This window comes from Stomoxys calcitrans, chromosome 2 (assembly GCF_963082655.1).
Source record: "Stomoxys calcitrans chromosome 2, idStoCalc2.1, whole genome shotgun sequence".
NCBI classification, from domain to species: Eukaryota; Metazoa; Arthropoda; class Insecta; order Diptera; family Muscidae; genus Stomoxys; species Stomoxys calcitrans.
The window spans coordinates 37,569,688-37,592,679 of record NC_081553.1 but is presented as its reverse complement, the minus strand read 5'-3'; the positions used below and the strand labels follow the sequence as shown (position 1 = coordinate 37,592,679).

The window sequence follows — 22,992 nt, the reverse complement described above, 5'->3', positions numbered from 1 at the left end:
TTATCTCGGAGCCTAGATGGTGACGAATGCTGGCACTTAAGTTCTATCCTGTTTTGAAGACCTAAGTTCCCTGCTTTATCTCAGAGCCTTAGTTCCTGCAACAGGTCTTATACTCATCGACAGCCATTGGCAAAAGTTACTGCAACCACTACCGTGAAGTTAAGGGAGCAAGCAAAAGGAGTTTGACTTTAAGTTCTTATTTCTTTGAAAACTTGTCTAAACTAGTGGATGCGAATATGCGCATGTTATTGAGCTTTTTAAAGCTATGTGACTGGATTAACAGTGTGCACCAGAGGGCATATTCCTTCTCTTGTTCTGAGGTATCACAATGGACTAAAATATTTGAGTCTTAACTGCTAGCTGTCATTATAACCTGACCTTACCTAGTAAATGGAGATAAAACAAAGTAGATGGTATCAATACAGAAGATTAGTTTGAAAAGAGTCACTTCTTTCAAACTCTAATTCTTATCTCTAGGCTAAGCGGCCCCATGCCACTATGCATACTAAGCATATGTGTGTAATAATTGTCTGGCCTTGTACATGATCATTATCTGGATTTGGTAATCTGATTAACGCATATGAACACCAATCCGCGTAGTCGTGTGAATATGCATTCGTTGCATAGAGTACTTGGAGTGTTTGAAAGAAATATTCTTCGCAAAACTTATTGGCGTCGTTTGAATCAAGAGCAGTATGACGACTTTGGCATAGTTCAACGCATCAATATACAACGATTAGGTGGGCTGTGTGGTGTTCATTGCTGTCACGAGAAGATTAGCTGCGAGCTACCGGGCGCGTCCACAGGTTGCGGATAGTGGAATGCTTCATACGGAGTAGCTGTAACTGCAGTCGCGGACAATCAGCGGTATCGAGTGGAGTCTCCGTGAGATGTCGGGTGGCACCGGCTTTTGCACAAGTACTGAGTGTCTATAATGTTTGATATGTTATTGTCAAGTTATTGGCGTCTTTAAATAACTAATGGCCACCATGTACCCGCGGCGATTGTTCTTTTGGACCGGAACGAGCTTGCTCACATAGAGAGCTTGACGAGAATCGCCACTTCCACATGAAAACGTGGCTAAAACAACAACGATTGGGTTAGCTAGGTCATGTTGTCAGAATGAATGAAAATTTTCCAGCTAAGAAGTCTTTTGAAAATAGCCATTATGGTTAAAGCATCTCTGATTAAAATACCAAGTGGAGAAAAACCCCGCGAATTGCAAATGAAAATTTGCCCATGAACATTCCATTAAGGGACAAACTTGTCACATATCAATGAGCACTGTCCGATTCAAGTTTTAAGCTCAATAATACGGGGCTTCCTTTTTATAGCCGAGCCGCACGCAATACGATACTTCTTTGGGGAGAAATTTTTACATGGAATGGCATGGCATAGGAAGGGATAATGCTGGCGAGATGAGTTCTGATGTTCTCGCCAGGATGCGAACCCAGGCGTTCAGCACCTAATGCGGACATGCTTACCTCTGCGCTATGATGGCCTTCGAAACCGAAAACTTGGTGTCAAAAATTCATGAAAAATTGCGGAAGATCAAGGCTTTTGGAAAAATTGTGTATGAAAAATTGCGGAAGATCAAGGCTTTTGGATATATAAATGAGGTTTAGCTAATGGAACAAACGGTCTGTGATAGCCAACGTGAAAGTAAGCTATAAAAGGATTCTTTTAATATTGGATTCAGAACTTAGTCAATAAAGAATTATATATAACTTTAAAAATAATTACTTCCTGATTAAAATACCTGATTTGCTTTTTATTAAAAATTAAAAATTAATTTTCTTATTGCTTTAAAGTCCTTTAAAGAGTTACGATTACACCTATTTGAATTTGAATATCATTTTTATTGACTTGTATGTTCTTTCTTTCAATGTTTTAAACGATTAAGCAAAGCAATTGATGACCATATAAATGGTGCAAGTTACTACTGGTGCTCTTGATGATCTGTAATTCTCAATTTTAGATGGAATATAGATATTTGGCATATTCAGAAACATCAGAAAGATTCTCAAAAATGTTTAACTTCTTCTTCAGATTTGTGTTTGTCATTCAATATATTTTGTGAGTTTTCTTTTTGCTAAAAACATATCTAAACTTTCATACATGCATTGGATATTCATAGCCAAAAAAAAATGAATCTGCAAAAAGCCGAATTTATTTCAATTTTGGTAATTTAAGTTTAAAATAGCAAAGGGGTTCCAAACTTCAAAACCAAAATGAATACATAATCCAAGAAATACATTTTAAAAGTTTATAACTCAAACAATAAACAGCAATATAATATTAATAAAACAAAAAGTAGTGTACATGAGTGTGGATTGATTGGTTTGGAGGCAACACTGAGTTTCATTAAAAATTCTTAAACCATAGTGTGTGTCTAAGACTTTCCTATTGTATCTTTCAAAGAAATGGAAATGTACAAAATAAATCTTATAAAATGGCATGTGTTTCTTCTCTTTCTTAAAGCATTTTGTTTTTTGTTCTTGTACAATCTAAGATATTATAACGTTTTAGTTGTTGTTTTTGTTTTTGTATTATTGTGTTCGTTTACCGCCTTACGTTCGTTTTTGCTTTGGAAGTGTTGGTTTCAAAAATATGTTACTGTGTAAGTGTTTCTAACAAGTGAAGCCTTGTTCAGTGTTCATTTTTTCTATTCTTCACAAAGTTGTGTAGAAAATTCAAACACTTACTGGCACTGGCTTACTGTTATTGGTTGCTGCAAGGTTTCGTTTTGTGTGTATTCCTGTTTGCATGGTTGCCTATAAAACTTTCTTCATGTATTTCTTTTTGGCTGTCTGCAGACTGGGCATCTCACAATGTCTTGGTCCATACATTGAGATCGGTGCACAGAATTCATAACCTATTCTTTCGTAGAAGCCTTCTTGATCAATGGTGGATAAATATAATACTTTTAAATCTAGCACAACACGACAATAGTCTTCGGCGAATTTCATTATTAATTTACCAAATCCCTGGCCCCGGCAACTCTTGTCCACTACCACGGATTCTATGAAGCAGGATTTACTTTTCGATGGTATTGGACTAAGCTTGCAATGGGCTATAACGCGGCTTAAACCTTCAGTGGTCAAAACCAAACTGCAGGGCAATGTATCACATGATGCTTCTAGGGAACGCATGCGCGCCGTTTCACTGCGCGGCCATTCCGAATTGATGAGAGCGCATGTGTCCTTCATCAGCTCAGGATAATGGTGTATGGGCACCACATTGAAGGGACTGCCGGATTCATTGAACGGTGGTAAACCCTTGAGAGACAAAAAAAAACACAGAATACAAAAGAAAATATTAACTAAATAAAATATGAAAATCTATTTATTATATAGCGTGGTAATCTTACATCTAGCATTTTTGTAATAAAAAATACCTCATAGTATGGTTCCGGTTTTATATAGCGCATATCAATCAACTAAAGCCACTACAACTACTGAAGATGAACTCTAATGGAAACGATAATTTTAACGTAGGCTAAAAAATGAAAAGAAATTTTTAATAGAGCGCCAAGTAGCACATACAAAGCAATACGTAATTGAAACACTCATACACACATGGAAACATTTCGAGAAGGTTTTAGTTATTAAGGAAACTTTTGGGGGGGAAATCACTACTACACAACAAAACTGAAGTTACTTTAAAAATACGAGTAAGGTGACTAAGAAAGTAAGCAGGTAAGTCTGCAACTTTTGTTTCGGCTATTGTTTTAAGCAGCACAAAATGTTGAAGGCATTTGTAGGGTAGGACATAGGCAGTTCCTATTTCTAGCACAGAGTGAAAGCACGATATCATCTATCATTAGAGGCTGTTTTAATAGCTGAATCATCTATTTTCCCATTATACAAAAAGCTGATGTAAGCCATAATTCCAGATTTAATAACTAGTGTAAATGGGGTTTGAGAAACAGAATTTCTGTTTTTATTTGAGGCTAACAACGCTATTCATAAACCTTAAAACTGTTTTATAGTAGGTTTATTTGAAAGTTCTAAAAAAGATCTGACAAATAATCCTACTTTAACGCTACTTTAAGTTTTGTGTTTAATGGGCATAAAACTTTTAAGCCAGTAAACCAACTTAAACGACGAAAATTTAAATGTTTTTGCGTATAAAATGTGATTACAAATTTAATATTTTTATAACCACCACCATAGGATAGGGGTATACTAACCTAATCATTCCGTTTCTAACACCTCGAAATATTGATCTGCGACCTCATAAAGTAAGTATAATCTAAATCCTCTCGACATTCTGATTCGATCTAGTCATGTCCGTCCGTCTGTCTGTCGAAATCACGATAGCGGTCGAACGCGTAAAGTTAGCCGCTTGAAATTTTGCACAGATACTTAATATTGGTGTAGGTCGTTGAGGATTGCAAACGGGCCATATCGGTTTAGATTTAAATAAAGTATTCATTTAGTCATTCCCTTTGCAACACATCCAAATATCAATTTCCGACCCTACAAAGTATATATATTTCGGATCGTCGTAAAGTTCTAAGACGATTTAACGATGTCCGCGTGTCTTTCCGTCCGTCCGTTGTAATCACTCTACAGCCTTCAAAAATTGAGATATTGAAATTTGGCACCGATTGGTTAAGTTCTTGAACGGGCTAAAACGGACCATATTTGGATATAGCTGCTATATAGATCGATCTGCCGATAAAGGGACTAATGCCCATAATAAATAATAATGCTTTATTTTTTATCTGATTTAGCTGACATTTGAAACAGTGAGTAGTTTAAGGCTTCCCAACATCTGACCCAAATATGGTTCAGATCGGACTTTATTTAGATATATAGCTGCCATATAGACCGATCTTTCGATAAAGGGTCTGATGCTCATAAATGCTTTATTTATTACCAGATTTCGCTGAAATTTGAAAAAGTGAGTAATTCTAAGCCTCTTGACACCTGACCTTAATATGGTATAGATTGGACTATATTTGGATACAGCTGCTATATAGACCGATCTACCGATAAAGGGTCTGAAGCCCATAAAAGCTTTATGTTTTATCCAATTTCACTGAAATTTAAAACAGTGAGTAGTTTTAGGCTTCTCAACACTCGGTCTAAATATTATTCAGATCTGACTATATTTAGATATAGCTGCCCTATAGACCGATCTCCTGATGAAAGGTCTGAAGCCCATAAAAGCTTTATTTTTTAACCGAATTCGCGGAAATTCGAAACAATGAGTAGTTTTAGGCCACCTAAAATTGGACCCCCATATGGTTCAGATCGGACTATATTTAGATATAGCTGTCATATAGACCGATCTGCCGATAAGGGGTTTGAAGCCCATAAAGCAGATTTATAGCCTTAAAGTGTTACTTGTATATGAGCTTTCGGGACCTGAATAAAATATGATCGCGACCAGCCCGTATTAAGATATAACTACGTATATGTTAGTAAAGTTATAATAAATTATTATATCCTTGTTTAATTTGGTCCACATCGGTCCAGATTTGGTTAAGGGTGCCATATGGAAAGAACTCCCGATTTATCCGATTTCGTTGAAATTTGACGCAGTGACTTATGTTAGGCTTTTATGGTTCAGATCGGTTTGTATTTGGATATAGCTGCCAAAAAGAACAATATTTTGTTGTACAAAATTGACAGTGACTTATATTTATTGGTCCGTGCCACTCAAGGTCCGTGCCGAATTTAGGTGCATAAGTTATTCAATATTCACCGGATTGTGACGAAAGGGGGTTTAGATACCCACCACCTAGGGTATATATAGTTCGGCACGGACGAACTTAATACCTTTTTACTTGTTTTAATTGGATCAATTAAAAAATTAGTTGGAAATTTCCAAATTTTCAATAACTTTTTTAATTGAATATGCAATTTTTCTCAAAAACTGTGATTGATATTATCATTTTCGTGATTAAGGCAGTATCAATTAAAAAGTTAATTAGATCAATAAATTTTGTGATTGATACCGATTTTTTTTGTGTAGGATAACTTGCACGAAAAATCGTTATGGTCTAATGACTTGACTAATAAATGAGCAAATTAAATTAATTAAAAAATCTTTCGTTATTGTACATATTACTCGATGTTGGAACTTTTTACCGATTACTTTGAATTTTCTTTGATTCAAACAATGCTTTTCGTTTGAAAATGTCAGATTATTTCAGCCCTAATGAATACTGACTTCTAAACATGTTACTAAAAGTGTATGTCCTCCTCTGCAAATGACTAGAATATTTTGTAAATGCAACAAATTGTCTGCACTTATTTCAACTTGTTTGTCTTTTGAACCACTGTGCAGTATTTTAGCTTACTTGTTTCAATAAGCCCTATAGGAATTATTCGTTCATTAACATTTGTTTGTATTCCATTCACAGAAGGAAATGTATGGCTTTGTTTTTGGCAATTAATACACACAAAAAAATCTATTACATCATTCGACAAATTGAGATAAATAGAAAAGTTTGATAGCAGGTGTTTGTTTTTGTCTTTGTAATTGAAATAAACAAACATTTTTATAGACCTCTCCTTTAATCAAAATATGTATGTGTTGGCAAATAGTTTTTTTTTTCAAGATAAAAATTTAGCTGTAAAGGCAGGTACTAAGTTTCAGTGTCCACGATTCAGGTTAATAAACGTGTTCACATTTCTTGTTCTTGCGGAGGTGATAGGATAATACTAAAGTCATATTGATAGTGTTAATTTATTTGGGTTAAGCTTGAAGGTTGAAAAGAGTTGCGCCCTAAGTAATCGGCTAGTTGTGCGCTCTATACGCCAAATATTAGTTTTTTTACAAATTCAAAAATTCAAAGATAGTCATTGAAAGCGGGTATAATAGTCATCCATGCATTGGCGTGCCTTCGAGCATCATTGGTGTCTGCCCTACCTGAGAATATTTTTATTCGGTTTCTACCGGTAAGGCCACCGTAGCGCAGAGGTTAGCATCTCCGCCTATGACGCTGAACGCCTGGGTTCGAATCCTGGCGAGACCATCAGAAAAAATTTTCAGCTGTGGATTTCCCCTCCTAATGCTGGCAACATTTGTGAGGTACTATGCCATGTAAAACATCTCTCCAAAGAGGAGTCGCACTGCGGCACGCCGTTCGGACTCGGCTATAAAAAGGAGGTCCCTTATCAGTGAGCTTAAACTTGAATCGGACTGCACTCATTGATATGTGAGAAGTTTGCCCCTGTTTCTTAGTGGAATGTTCATGGGCAAAATTTGCATTTTTACCGGTAAGGCCGTAGTTGTTGTTGTTGTAACCACATTTTCATATGGAGGTGTCGCTCCTCGTCAAGCTCCTGTAGGTGAGCGAACTCGTTCCGGTCCGGACCGGTCCGATTCGGACCATAATTGAATTGAATGTTGAAGTCCATAGTAGAAGTCATTATGTAAAATGTCAGCCAATTATTTTATATGGCAGCTATATCAGGTTATGGAACGATTTGAACCATTTTTGGCACAATTATTAGAAGTCCTAACAAAACACATCATGCGAAATTTTAGCCAAATTGGATAAGAATTGCGCTCTTTGTGGGCTCAAGAAATCAAGATCCCAAATAGGTTTATATGGCAGCTATATCAGGTTATGGATCGATTTGAACCATTTTTGGCACATTTATTAGAAGTCCTAACAAAACACGTCATCTGAAATTTCATCGAAATTGAATAGGAATTGCACCCTCTAGTGGCTCAAGAAGTCAAGATTCAAGAGAGGTTTATATGGCAGCTGTATCAGGTTATGGACCGATTTAGATTCTACTTAGCACAGTTGTTGGAAACCATAACTTAACACGTCACGCAAAATTTCAGATCGGTTTGTATGTCAGTTATTTCAGGTTATGGACCGATTTAAACCATACTCAGCACAGTTATTGGAAGTCGCAATAAAACACCTCAGTAAAATTTCAGCCAAATCGGATAAGTATTGTGCCCTATGGTGGCTCAAGAAGTCAAGATCCAAGATCGGTTTATATGGCAGCTATATCAAAACATGGACCGATATAGCCCATTTACAATCCCAACCGACCTACACTAATAAAAAGTATTTGTGCCAAATATCAAGCGGACAGCTTTACTCCTTCGAAAGTTAGCGTGCTTTCGACAGACAGACGGAAGGAGGGACGGACATGGCTGGATCGACTTAAAATGTCACGACGATCAAAAATATATATTTTATGGGATTTTAGACGAATATTTCAAGGAGTTACAAACAGAGTGACGAAATTAGTATACCCCCATATAAAAATACTAGCCATAGTCTTTTAGTAGCAACTTTCTGAACTACTACCAACCCTATTGCTGTGCCAATCTGAATACAGAGGTGTCATACTACATATTCCAGATTTCGTTATGGAGTTTTCAGCGTTTGTAGATGAAAGTCTGGGAGTAAAAATTCGTACACCTTTCTAAAATACCCAAAATCTCCATGCCAATCGTCATGTTCGATAACTCGTAATTTTTTGTTAAATGCCTCAATCCTTGGATGGGGCTCAAACATCTTTGGTTTTCCATCGAAATTCTTAGGTCAGGTTAGGTTTATATTTATTGTGACACCAAAACATGTAGTCTGCTGTATTTACCGTCTTAATGTTTTGTATTTTAACGTTGTCCAACACTTACAATCCCTAAGCATATGGCTACAACAACACGGCAAGTAATAACTATGAGCCCCAAACGGTTTGGAGCTTTGAGCTGCGCTTTGTGTGATGTTCATCGTCATTACGAGAAGCTCAGCTGAGAGCTAGCAGGATCCGAATTGTGGAATGCTCTATATACGGAATAACTGCAACTGAGTTGGCAGAAAATCAGCTATATCCAGTTGAAATGATTGTCAACGGGGTTTATCATCAACATTAATCAATCATGTTATCTAAGGCCACTTGAACTTGACTTCTACAATTCATGGGAGCCACACGCTATTCCCACAAAATACATCACACACACAATACTATTCAAATATGCTCATTCATAGCAAGTAAAAATAGAAACGCACATACAACCCATTCAATCGTCGTCCATTAACAACCACTTGTTTTTTTACAATGAAATTCCTCCAAAAGCCAAACAAATTATTTTTGCAATAAACAGAAACAAAACGAAGGAAGATTATGGCACGCATAAAGTCAACTCATGTCAATTTGGAGGCTGCCACAAACAAAACCAAATACTACCACCACACACTACTAGCCGACTCCGAGAAAAATCAAGGTCCGCTCTGTTGCTGTGAGCAAAGTGAGGGGATACCATGAACAAATGTTATGACTGGGGCTGAACGTTTGTTTGATATGGAAAGGAATGAAATAAAAAAACGCAAACTGGAAATGTGGGAAATGGAAAAGATTGTGAAATAAACAAAAGTGAAAAATGTTACATAAGATACGGCGTTACAGGCATTGGGAGACTAAATTCAAAAGACAAAATAAAAACACCTTTATATGGGAACTTTTTAAAAGGGCAGAAGAAATTTAAACATGTGTGACCTGAAGCGATTTCTAACTGTTGTTCAAGGAGGGAACGTAGCAATTCTTTGTTGAAATTAACCGAGCGTCCTGGCAAAACAAGTACTGCCAGGCAAAGCTAATCTAAAATTTTGAAAATTCCTGTTCACCACAAATCCAAAACAGGACAAGGTGTGTTTTTCTTTAAAACATATGATTGTCATACACGGCTAAAAAAACACCGCTGCGCTTAAAATCCATTATAGGTTTTCCAAATGGTTTTAGTACACAATTGCTTCAGTAAAAAACAACAGCAACAATAAATAAATAAGCAACATGCAATGGAGTTTGGAGCCAAATAAGTACATAGTATGTATGTAGCTAAATAAAAGCACTAACAATTCTTGGTCATACACTGCTTCAGCTTTGAATAACGAACATGAATGATACTACGCTGAGTCACGAAACCACAATTTATTTAAGGTAAATTTGGATTTGTATACACTTATGCGAGGCAGTGTTACAAGTCATCATCATCAAATGAATATTTCATAATTTTTCTTCAAATACATCATATATTCTTATGTGAGCTCCCGTTGGAGCTCTTTACACACCGAACACTAAAACATCAACTTATATAAGACAAGGTGAGGGGGTATTTCAAAGGCGTTCACTTCAAAAATATATACCCACAAGCAATTATTAACGATAATAATATAATTTATTAATTTTATTGCTGCTTCTATTATTACCATAATATCTGCTCTACGCTGTTTTTCTTCCTGGGAAATGCCGCCACGACGACGATGCAAAGCACAGAACGAACTGAGGCTAAAATATCCACCAATTTTTGATTTTACCCCAAACAATCAAAACAAATTAACAAAAAGACGGACACTCAAAAAACAAAAAACACCACAAAAAATAATAGAATAAATATTTTCGATAAGCAAGCACGGACCCAATATCAACAAAAGATGGGAATGTCAGAAATAGGAGAAAAACGAAAACAATAGGGTTATTCACGTTACATAGCTGAAGCAAAGAGTAGACACAATGCATGTTTGTCAAATGTAATCAAATGGGATTGTGAAAAGACAACCAATTAGTAAAGATGGGCGATGGGTATTTACCCAGTAACTTGGGTAAATATTCGGGTATTTACCCATTTATTCCCAAACGATGGGTGTTTATAATTTTCCAGATATCTTGGGTATAAAAAGATTTTTCAAAAAATTGACCTTCTGATCCGATAAAATCGGATTTTAGTTATATATAGCCGCAATATAGACTGTTAAAAATTTCATCAACATCGGATGGAAAAAGCTCGTTTTATGGGCTCATACTCTATATCGGGAGATCAGTATATATGGCAGCTTTATTCAAATATGGTCCGATCCTGACGATATTCAACAAAAAGGAGTACATTGGAGTGGTACCGGAACTCGCTGTGCCAAATTTGATCGAAATAGGATGAAAAATGCTCCTTTTATAGGCTCATTACACAATATCCGAGGATCGGTATATATGACAGCTATATCGAAATATAGTCCGATCTGTACCACATTTGACAGGAATGAGTTGGGGGCTACCAGAACACACTGTGTCAAATTTCATCGAAATCGGATAAAAAATGACCAATAATAATAGCCAAATAGGCAAGCATTGGGTCAGGATTCACTAATAGAAGGTTAGGTCACATGCAAAACACAAAGTGGATAGGCCCCATAAACATCATTAAGGATGTCAAATCTGACGATTGAAAATGTCATCATATAGGAGAAAACGTAAACAAAGAATGAATGTAAAAAGAGAACAAGTTGACATCCTCAATGCCAAGTACTGCCAAATATTAAAAAAAAAAGTATATCGGCTGATCGCTTGGCTTAACCTTATTCAGTGAATCCTGGCATTGGGTATTTACCCAGTAGAAACCCATCTCTACAAATTAGGCCACTCATAATTAAGCCTAATTTGTTTGGGCAATTTGCCACTCTTGTTTCAAATCCATTAAGATTGGTACTATATTCGCGTTTCGCAAACTTTTCGTAGTTTTTTAGATAAAAGATTTTGAAGCAAAAAAATATTAAAGTGTTATGTTATCATCAGGATTCACTAATAGAAGGTTAGGTCACATGCAAAAACACAAAGTGGATAGGCCCCATAAACATCATTAAGGATGTCAAATCTGACGATTGAAAATGTCATCATATAGGAGAAAACGTAAACAAAGAATGAATGTAAAAAGAGAACAAGTTGACATCCTCAATGCCAAGTACTGCCAAATATTAAAAAAAAAGTATATCGGCTGATCGATTGGCTTAACCTTATTCAGTGAATCCTGTGTTATCATTAAGATTTTTGCCTTGTTTCAACAGCGAAAAACGATCATTACATCAATGTCACCCTGCAACACAAAGCAAACCGAAAATTTCGCTTAGGTTAAGTCCATGTATTTCTTATGGCAACGAATATTTCATTTGAGGTTCATAACGTCTTATCATCAAAATGGAAGCACCGTATACTGTGTATGCACCTCTAGCGAAATTTTTGGTTGCAGCTGTTACGCCAAGGCGGATTAAAAAAAGTGGTCTCACGCTAACAGCTGTTAACAGCCGGTCGGGTTTGACGGTATTAAAATGTCAGATTTTTGTTTGCATTCTCCTTGTTGTTACCTTCTTTCTCGCATATTCTCCGCCCATGCACGCTCACGTATACATACACGCACACAAATTTGTTTACGTGTTTTGGCAAAACGACGATCAGCTTGATGGCAAGATTTCATTTGAGCTGTATACCTACAAGCGAAGTTTTCGTTAAAGGTACCGGTATCGCAAATTTCGTTTAGGATATGCCAATGCATTTCTTATGGTAACGACAATTTCGCCAGAGTTGAATGGTTCTTGAATAACCCTAATGCAAGTAAAGTGCAAAGTAGAAATGACAAAATGTTTAATCAATTCCAGAGACGTGACTTTAATTTCGCACTCATTGTAACATCTATCAAAACAAATTATTTAACTTTGCACAGCTTATATGTAACGAGGGGCATTGTAAAATCATAGTTAATTAAATAAACTCATTGATATGATTTCAAACTGAAATATGTACATTGTAAAATAAACTGTAAATACCGCTTTTACTTTAGGACCTCTGCTTTATAATTCACATAGTGTGGCAACTTTAATCACTCTTCTGTCAAACAGCTGTTTATTCTTCATTGCACTTTTTTACACTTTCTTTGTGTTAGCATTGAATACACTTGAATTTTTATTTATTTATATAAAATCACTTGTACGAATTTTTTACAAACAACAAGAGGTAATTTACAAAAATTTTGGGTGATCAGCTAATAGTCAATAAAGTGAAATCGAAAAGTAAACACCTACCTGTTGTTGATTTAATAATTAGTAACGCTGGGACCGCCGCACGTTCATTTGAGTTCGATCGAAAACTAAATTAAAAATATTACACAACCTTTGTGATAGACACAATTTAACTAAGATAAATCAAATTTAAATGGCACTAAAAATAATCCATGTGTTGACAAAAATAAAAAGTAAAATAAACAATGTGCAACATCGAGCATCTGCAATAGCACTGACCTCCAATTATAGTTTAATGCCGCCGCCGCAGTTGTGCAAATAGGAAGTGAAAAGAGAATGATGAGGGTTTGGTGACGTTCTCCGATTTGTTTACATTTCAAAAATTGCATATCGTTCGGACCACTTGGCAATTCAGAGAATCGAACTTTAATCGGTAAAAAAAACTCCTACGTCGATTTGTGCTATAAATGAAATTTAGAAACGTAGCATAAAGGAGGTGGGAAGATGCATAGTGTTAAATGCCTCCTGATACTCTCTATACGAAATATTTTAATACAAACTTACATATATATATATATCCTTTTCAGTATAATTTGTTTATAAAGGCAATATGTTGCCTGGCCGTCAAATTCCCCCACCCATTTCGCAGGAAAACCCCTTGTGGGTGTCTTGGCATGATACCCAGATTATGGCTTCTTTGGACCCCCAAAACGTCATGGATTATTTCTGCCGCAAATCCAATCCATTTTATGATCGAATGTGTAATAATGAAACAATTCGTATGCAACGGCTGGGTTTGGAAAATTTAACGTAGGTATTGTGGCATAGAATTAAAAAATGTTTAATAAAATTTTGTTTGTTTGCAGCAATATGGTAGGCGTGGAATATATTTTACTGCATGTACATGAGCCCATACTATATGTTATCCGCAAACAACACAGACATAATCCACACGAAGCAACACCCATGGCAGATTACTATATTATTGGAGGCACTGTATATAAGGCACCTGATTTGGGAAATGTTATTAGCTCCCGTATTGTATGTACTATGTGACATTTAAATAATATTCAAGCCTTAAAAGACCCATTTTATTTCATAGTTGTCTACTGTGACAAATTTACAATCAGCATTTGAGGAAGCCAGTAGTTATTCGCGTTACCATCCAAACAAGGGCTATACCTGGGACTTTAGTTCCAACAAACAACGTAAGTATTTGAATATCGTACATAATCATAACTGTATTAAAAGAAAGGACAAAAAAGCACCTGATAAAACATCAAGTGTTTTGAGTCCTGCAATAAAACTTTTTAGTTAAGGAAATTTTTTCAAAAACTAAACACAGATATCTGCCTTTCTCATATATCAAGGAGTGAAAATGAACCTCCTAACCCTTGTGCCGCAGGTTGATCGGTTGAATTTGAAAAACCAATAGGGTGGTTGTTGTTGTTGTAGCAGTGTGTTGTTCACTGAGGCGGCAGCCCTTGCCTATGAAGGAGTTCATCGGGTCAATCCGGTACGTACAAACGGGTGTCAAGGGATTGCAATAGAGTGGTCAAGAACATCAGCAGAATTAATGGATAGAGCCCTGAAGCAATGTAACTTAGACCCCGGTTTCGTCGCTAGCAAACTGTGGTGTACTGTTAAGTCACTTTCGAGTGATGTCGCCCCAGGCTCTGGGCCCAGACGGATTCTCTATATTGATGTCGAAAAACTTGGATGTACCGGGAGTCGAGTACATTACTCAGATATTTTACGTGTCTCTGAGAGCAATCTCATAGTTCCCGATGTCTGGAAAATGGACAGTGATCCCGCTAATGAAGCCTGTAAAGGATTCGAATAAAAGAGCGGCGTGCAGATCGATCTCCCTTCTCTCGCCGGTAGCCATGAGGCTTAAAGTAATTCTCGAGCTTAGTTGGAGAATTTTCAATTGCTGAGCACCAACACGAACTCCGTAGATTGCATACCGACTGCTGGGATGGTCCTCATGGCTCTGGACGTCTCAAAAGCCTTCGAAACGGTTAGTCATCCCAGCACGGGATAGCTCTGAGCACCACACAGGCTGGAACATTGAGGTCCGATCTGTGTGGTGTTCATTGCTGTTACGAGAAGCTTAGCTGCGAGCTACCGGGCCCGTCCACAGGTTGCGGAATGCTCCATACGGAGTATCTGCAACGGCTGTTGCGGACACTCAGCGGTATCGAGCGGAGAGTCTTAGTGAGAGACCTGGCAGCACCGTCTCATGCACAAATACTAAGTGCCTATGATGCTCGATATGACAAGGAAAGTTATAGGCGCCTTTAAATAACCAATGGCTCCCCTATTCCCTCGGCGATCGGTCCTTTGGACCGGAACTAGATTGCTCATCTACAGGAACATGATGAGGATCGCCACTTCCACATGCAAATGTGGTTACAACAATAACAACAACATACGGTCAGTCATGCCACGTTCTTTGAGGACATCTCTAACATCCCACCAGCAGGGCCTAAAACTTTGCATTACGAGATATTTCTGAAATTTAGAAATAATAAGTAGAAACCCCGTAAAGTGAAACAGGGAATTCCCCAAGGCGGCGATATATTCGTCGCTATTTAACATTTTCCTCTCCTCTGTTCCACACCCCAGAAGGCATCGAAATGGTGTCATATGCTGACGATTGTCCGAGGATGGCCTGGGGACCCCTCTTTGATGGTATCAGAGTGACATCAGCTGTTCACTCCATCGTCAGCCGAAATTTAATATTCCAATGTGTAAGAATTCCGACCATCAACTATCCCAAAATACTTGGTATCACCTTTGACAGCCTTTATAAAACTTCCGCACGTGCAACTGAAATTTTTAATAATGTCAGGAGTAGAAACAAGGTGCTCAAATCAATTGCCGGCAGCAAATTATGCAGCGCAGATATGAACTCGCCAGCTGACCGACACGCAGGGGAATAACATCCGGAACTGTTAGAATGTAGCCTTACGAACTGCGACGGGCTATCTCCTCAGTTGTCATATGGACCACTTCCATCAGAAGTTAGAGATCCTACCCGTGCGAAGGCACAACTACATTTTTTCTTAGCAGTATATACTAGACTGCTATCGCAGAGACCATCCCAATCACCATCTTGTGGATAAGCATCACTGCCCAGAGATATCATGGTGGATCTGCATGATCGTGAGCGAGAGTCTTAGCGCTGGTCTGGAGTGAATACAGTCTTTGGAGATAGATTGCCACCAATTGCATTGTGAGAAGTTAGGCTCTCTGGGCAAACCAGAGTATTCCTGGCTTAATTGCGTTTCAGCAGAAGCAGCCGCCTCAACTTTTACAGAGCTATGATTGATTACCCAGCCAATCCTACTTGACGTAGGACGAGATCACCCTCAACGCACCGCAATTTAGAAGCAAAATTCCTAGATCTGGATATTTAACAAAACTCAGCAGACCAATGGAAAAAACAGGTATCATACCTAATTTTTGGAGATATCATATCTCTGTTGAGGTATGCTGTTGTAGCAGTGTTTTGTGTTCTCTCCCTATTCTGTGTGATCTCCCGTCTGCTTGGTTCTGTTGAATATCCAGATCCAGAAACTCTGCCACTAAGGTGGAGTGCGTCCCGAAAGATCTAGGCTTGGCTGGGCAGTTAAACAGGTGACAAGTGCTGTGTGGTCCCAGGTCACAATCGGGATACACATCCTGCACGTTGACATGACTTGTAGGAGTTGAGACGGTATCCTTCTTCAGTGTTGGATTTTTTAATTTAAAACTATTTTTTCTTTCCTCTTTCCAGTCAGCGACAAATCAAAAACCAAAAAAGAAGCAACAACGGCAAAAGATGACAGTGGGACAGTTTTCCAAATGCAACGTGTGGATATGTTATTAGCTGAACTGTTGCGTAAATTTCCTCCACCCATACCGCCAATAATACATCAGCAACAGCAAAATCTGCAAGATCCAAATCTGAACGCTGGAGAAGGAAGTGCAGGAAATAATGGCAATCCAACTGATGCCAGTCCAGCAGGTGCAAATCAACAGGGACAGGAGACTGTGGATATGAAACCTCCACCAGAGAAAAAGGCTAAAACATAGAATTATTGACAATAGTGTAGAAACCCAGCTATAATCAGGAGTAAGGGTAAACCATTTACCACATTTAATATTAGCATTTTTTTTTTATTTATATATTTAAGCATATAAAAAATCTCGTAATAAAACAAAAATTGAAAAGAAAAAGCGTATTGTAAGGACTTCTTTGTCTTTGTTTTTTTTTCTCCATGTTTTCATTTACTGCTTGCAGTAATGAATGATTCAATCGATGTTAGCTTTACAATTGTAGGCTTTTGGTATAAAGGTAAAAAAATAAAATAAACAAAATAGGAGATATCTAAAAAAAGTAGTAGAGCTAAAAATTATGCATTATTGTTCTTAGAGGAATTTACTTTATTTAATATCATTTCCTCCAGTAGTCTGGTGCTCGTCTTTTGGAGTCTTGTAGCTGTGGGTAGCTAAACTGTGATTGGTATAGTCCAAAATACTTTTAAATGTTAGTTTACACAAATGGCAAGGTACTGATTTGCTGGGAGTCTTGAAAACTCCAGAATGTGCTGTGGCTTTCTTCGACTTCTGGACGGAGCCTGTAGTATTGGTGGCAGTTGATGCTGCTATGTTTGTTTGGGATCCACTAATACTCGACGAGGATGAGTCACATTGCTTGGTTCTCAAATCTATTTGGAGATAAATCAGATTTAAAATTAAAATATTCTATTGCCGTATTTTGTTAAAAGCCTACCCTTTTCCATAGATGATTCTTTATTATACTTGCCAATATCAACCGACTTTTGTTGCCTTACGGCCATACGTGGTGTGGCTTGTTTTGAACTAGCAGTATTGGCCGAGCCATTACCATGATGGGCAAATGTGGGCAATTTGGCCTTTTCCACATGATTCATTTCAGTGTACTGCAATTTCCTTTTATCTCCGGGCGGAATTTTCGAACAATTTTGCAGCAGATGTATATGCAATGCACGAACCAAAGCAAATTTCTTGTCACAATATTTACATTTGTTTTCTTCTGAATGTGGCATTGAATGTGTGGTTTTTGTACTTGGACCAGTTGGCTGTGGCATTTTAACAGTTTGAGCTGTAGGTAAAGCCTTGTTCTTTGCAATAGTATTGGAGGTGGTCTCTCCTTCATGAGACCGTCTATGTGCATCTAATAAAGATTTAATGCGAAATTTTTCTTTGCAGGATGAACATGTAAAAGTAATGTCCTGCATTTTTGCAGCTTGATTGCTGTTGGCAGATAATGTTGGTGGCCTTATTTTAGATTCTTCAGATACCTTTGATAGGTTGGGATACATGGATTTTCTTTGTGTCATAGTTTCTTTCACATTTACCAAAGTATTTTTGGAACTACTACCAAAGGCAAGTTTACTGGTTGTTAGCATGCTTCTGCGAACTGTAGTCTCCATTTTAGTACCAGTACCAGTAGCCTGAGACAGTCTACTGGCCATAATACTACGCCTTTGTTGTTGTTGTGCCGATACTCCATTTATGCCCATGGAATTTTTACGAGCCATTTTCCTGGCTGGACTGTTTAGTGTGGTCTTCACTACAACCGACATGCGTGGAGCAAATCTGTAAGGTCTCTTTTCCGCCAATGCTGTGGGCATTAGCGAAGATCTTCCCTTGGATGTAGAAGGGTTAACAGAACGTCTTTTAATCATAGGCTGAATGGTGGTGAGCTTCCCATCTACAAATTTATTCACTTCAGGCTTATCGCCCTCGTCTTCCTTCATCGAGGTATTGGATATTTTTAGCATTCTATCCATAAGCATGGGTATTTCCTTTTCCACATCCATGGGTGTTGATGCATTCTTGGTTACGGGCAAAAGGGATTGCCTTTTAGGTCCTGCCGCTAAAATTCGGGATGGTTTATTAGTTTTTAAATTCGGTTCACATACCGAACGTCGACCAGCGGGCTTAAGAACTGGAATTTTAGGTTTGGTAGCCGTTTGAGCCTTTATTATCTCTTTCTTCTGAAATAGTTTTGGAGTTGAAATATCAGCCGTTTCATCATCTTCTGTTATGGTAGCTGGAAATAATAGCACAAAAATGTGAGCAGAGAGAGAAAAATTAAAAAAATTCCAAAACTTTGCTAATCTTTATGGACTTTCGAGTTCTTGCTGACTTTTTTTAATTGTGCTTGGGGAACAACTCGTTACTGCCTCAATATATTTACTAATCTGAATTATGCTATTCCTCATTATTGGAGTATAACTAAAAATTTATGGAAAACGATGCTAAAGAATACCGTACCAATTTTTGAATTGCTTTCGCATTCAGTTTTTGCAGTTTTATCTGCTTTGTCATCACTCGAACATTGTACTGAATCGATTTCGTGGCTTTTCTGGAATGGCACATCCGTCTGATGTGTAATAATTATGTCATCTTCAATTACAATAACGCCTTCTTGATTTGTTTCTTCAATAAGATCATTGGCGCCATCTACATTTGGTAGAAAATTTTTCTCTCCCTTTGGCGTTTTCTCTATATCTTCAACTACAATGCACTCTCCATGTTCTTCTTCACCAGAATCGGTGGCATGCATTCCGATCGTGGATATGGAATAAACACATTTTTTCTCTATAACCGAAGTGGTTATTTCCACTGACGATGAGACGGATAGCGTAGATCCATCTGACATATTTTCCTTATTTTCGTCGTTGCGAATTTGTTGTTTGTGTTGTGATGGTGGCGGTGGGAAGAAGGCTGGCATTTCATCATCAACCCCTAAAAATGCTACACCCAGATCATCGAATCTCTTAACCTCTGAGCCTCGTGTAACATCGACAGTTTTTAATAATTGCTCCTTTGAGGGGGTTGAGCAGAGAGCTTTGTATTCCCTTAAAATATTTTTTGGCAAAACTCTCAATGGAGTATTTGATGTCATTATTTCCATTTTCTTTACGGTTTTCACAGGACTCGGCATAGCAGAGTCATCATGGTTTTCCAAGGTGCTATTATTCAAATGTTTCTCATCTGAGGCATCGGCTATAGTGGATAATGAAGACCTGATGGAGACATCATCATCCATGACTTCCAATGTTCGATAACACGTCGTGCTGCCCATGTTTGTGCTTTCGTTATCGTCAAAGGATAAGTAAACCGAGGTGGCTGTGCTGCTGGCATCAACGCTTGAACGCCGTCTAGAGATGTTGTTGTCCATTTTTCTTTTTTACTTATTTTTTATCAATGCGCGCCACTTAATTTTTGTATTTTACTCAACTCAATTCACACTTATATCTTGAAATTATTGCAACAACAATAAATCGGTGTCAGACAATTGGACTTATATGGATAAGATTTCTCAAATTTCCAATAATTTTCGGTGAAAATGGAAAACCAAGCCAGTCGAAAACAATCAAATTTTTAAAATGGTGAAAGTTGCCACATTTATAAAAGCGTACAGGGTTGTATTGCGATCGCATAATGGCCGAGTGCAGTGGTTCCTCCGTTTAAAACCATGTTTACACGGGAGCGCAAATTCACTTGATTTGAGATAATCTCCAAAACCCATTTACGCAAACTCAATAGGGATGTTTTTGACAGCTTTTTTATGGTGACATGTATTTTTATCATGTTCAGCATTTATATTTTGGTCAGCAATTAAATTGGTAAAAAGATATTTTTAAATATTTTAAATTTTTTAAAAAGTGGAAAGAGATTTGCAGCAAATTTTCTTTGAAATTCAAATACAATACTGTGTTGTATTGAATACACGTTATTATCGGTAGTTTCGGAAATTCTTTAAAAAAAAGTGGTCAAATTTAAAAACAAATCGTTTTGCCAATTGTGGACAGCAATTAACCCTACAATATGCTGAACACAATAAAAGTGCAGATCACAATAAAAACGCTGTCTAAAACATCCCTGTAGAAAAATGCAAATCACATGAGACACAGTGTAATCCGGATTTAATGGCTCAATCATCTGTTATCCCTTTAAAAAATCAACTGACGAGAGCCTTAGATCTGGATTTAATGAGCAGTGTAAAGGGCGTTTAAACGAGTTTGGGAGATTATCTTAAATCAAGTAGATTTGGGCTCTAGTGTAAACATGATTTAAAGGGTGCTACCAGGATGCACTAATAAGATAAGGTCACGCGAACAGCTGAGTACATTTTTTTTTGTTTTGATTTTGTAGTAAATCTAAATGTCAATTGGTTGATAACACAGTTTTGATTTTTTCCTATACCTTAGAACGATGTTCTATTTAATCCGATATTCCAAACATAAGCAAGAAAACAGTGTTATGATAATGAAAATGCAAATATAAAGCACATTTGAAGCAGATAAAGACCTGGTTATGTTCTCGTAAATGTAGAACAAATGTATCGTAAATGTAAAGAGACAAATATGCTTATTATCAAACGTAGCTTATGACATTTCAAACAAGACTATTTTTTTTTAACAAAAAAAGACTTGAAGGTGAGGGAGATCTGACTCCGAAGAACTTCTGGCATACCTCAAGGGCAGGCCGGGGAAAACGGCCCTCCGCGCAGTAAGGGTTGAAGTTGAGACGTCTCTCCAACTGAAGAAGTACGCAATGGCGGCCTGCTCGAATATTGAGAGGGCACGCGTGGTGACAGAATACGATCAAGTTTCCCTTCTGAACACTATGGATACAGGGGGCAGACTGAGGAGACAGAGACTGGATTGGGACTTTATTGCGACACACACAAAGAAATTCTGGGAAGGGACTTATAGTTTTGTTGTTGATGATGATGCAGCCATATTTGTAAGTGGAGGTAGCGATTCTCTTCAAGCTCGTTTTGGTCACCGATCGCCGCGGGAACTTTATAGCCATTGGTTATTAAAAGTCGCCAATAGATCGGTTATTAAAAGACGCCAATAGATCGCCAATAGGAGACCACCGTAGCGCAGAGCTTAGCATGTCCGCCTATGACGCTGTACGCTTGGGTTCGAATCCTGGCGAGAACATCAGAAAAAATTTTCAGCGGTGGTGTTCCCCTCCTAATGCTGGCAACATTTGTGTGGTACTACACCATGTAAAACTTCTCTCCAAAGAGGTGTCGTACTGCTACACGCCGTTCGGACTCGGCACTAAAAAGGAGGCCCCTTATCATTGAGCTTAAATTTGAATCGGACTGCACTCATTGATATGTGAACAGTTTGCCTCTGTTCCTTAGTGGAATGTTCATGGGCAAAATTTGTAGAATAAACTTCGCTGCAAAACACGAGATTTCTCCAAGTGTAAACATGGTTTAAAGGCCAAAACAGAATGAGCCCAGAATAAGCGTTGAGCCCAAAGAGCGTAAAAAGAAGAAGAGAGGGTTTCTGATTTATCTTCCCCATACCGTAAAATAATTCGTGTTAAAGACACAACCTTTTCCATGTATTCCAATTGGATTCACATTGAGGGTTGCACCTTTTTCGGGTTATTCTGTTTTGATTCGGGCATTCGTTCGAACAATTTTTCGTATTTTGCTTTGTTTCTTTGCAACCGAAAGATGGAATAAAAGGAAAAACGAAATATCTTAAGCAATTCAAGCATGTTGTGTTTTTAAACTTTATCACTTGTCATCCCGAATCGGGCTCTAATGTCAGCTCTTCTTCTTTCTTACGCTCTTTGGTTAGCCATGGCGAAACAATTAAAGGTGGTCTCATTTGTACAAAAACTAAAATTCATACGGCCCAATCTGACATGTTGTCTTCAAGCTGATCGAAGTTTTGCGAACACACACAAAGAAATTTGTGTGCGAGTGTGTATACATGGGCAGAGAATATGCGAGAGATAAAGATGATAATGATGAAAGATAACAACAAGTAAAAGCGTGCTAAGTTCGGCCGGGCCGAATCTTATATACCCTCCACCATGGATCGCATTTGTAGAGTTCTTTTCCCGGCATCTCTTCTTAGGCAAAAAAGGATATAAGAAAAGATTTGCTCTGCTATTAGAGCGATATCAATATATGGTTCGGTTTGGACCACAATTAAATTATATTTTGGAGACCTGTGTAAAATGTCAGCCAATTCGAATAAGAATTGCGTCCTTTGGGGGCTCAAGAAGTAAAATAGAGAGATCGATTTATATCGGGCTATATACCGATTCAGAATATAATAAACACGCATGTTGATGGTAATGAGAGGATCCGTCGTACAAAATTTCAGGCAAATCGGATAATAATTGCGACCTCTAGAGGCTCAAGAAGT

The 22,992-nt window shown here is 37.7% G+C and overlaps 3 protein-coding genes across 5 annotated transcripts; 1 reads left to right on the top strand and 2 right to left on the bottom strand.

Moving 5' to 3' along the window:
* Positions 1 to 2,152: 2,152 nt before the first annotated feature.
* Positions 2,153 to 10,411, bottom strand: LOC106088086 (N-alpha-acetyltransferase 80). 2 transcript variants are annotated; one of them, XM_013253387.2, is made up of 2 exons: positions 10,193 to 10,411; positions 2,153 to 3,278 (listed from the first exon to the last, which is right to left on the bottom strand). In XM_013253387.2, the coding sequence occupies exons 1-2, from the start codon at positions 10,193 to 10,195 to the stop codon at positions 2,775 to 2,777; spliced, it is 507 nt and encodes a 168-aa protein (XP_013108841.2). In that variant the 5' UTR covers positions 10,196 to 10,411; the 3' UTR covers positions 2,153 to 2,774. The 2 variants fall into 2 exon arrangements, with proteins under 2 accessions (XP_013108841.2, XP_013108840.2); XM_013253386.2 differs by lacking the exon at positions 10,193 to 10,411 and adding an exon at positions 3,398 to 3,495.
* Positions 10,412 to 12,660: 2,249 nt separating this feature from the next.
* LOC106088085 (mediator of RNA polymerase II transcription subunit 6) lies at positions 12,661 to 17,001 on the top strand. Of its 2 annotated transcripts, none has more exons than XM_013253384.2 (5): positions 12,661 to 12,761; positions 13,354 to 13,576; positions 13,633 to 13,807; positions 13,869 to 13,974; positions 16,548 to 17,001. In XM_013253384.2, the coding sequence occupies exons 2-5, from the start codon at positions 13,377 to 13,379 to the stop codon at positions 16,844 to 16,846; spliced, it is 780 nt and encodes a 259-aa protein (XP_013108838.1). In that variant the 5' UTR covers positions 12,661 to 12,761; positions 13,354 to 13,376; the 3' UTR covers positions 16,847 to 17,001. The 2 variants fall into 2 exon arrangements, with proteins under 2 accessions (XP_013108838.1, XP_013108839.1); XM_013253385.2 differs by lacking the exon at positions 12,661 to 12,761 and adding an exon at positions 12,877 to 13,199.
* Positions 16,994 to 20,188, bottom strand: LOC106088083 (serine-rich adhesin for platelets). The gene is made up of 3 exons (XM_013253383.2): positions 19,076 to 20,188; positions 17,547 to 18,851; positions 16,994 to 17,481 (listed from the first exon to the last, which is right to left on the bottom strand). The coding sequence occupies exons 1-3, from the start codon at positions 19,983 to 19,985 to the stop codon at positions 17,198 to 17,200; spliced, it is 2,499 nt and encodes an 832-aa protein (XP_013108837.2). The 5' UTR covers positions 19,986 to 20,188; the 3' UTR covers positions 16,994 to 17,197.
* Positions 20,189 to 22,992: the final 2,804 nt, after the last annotated feature.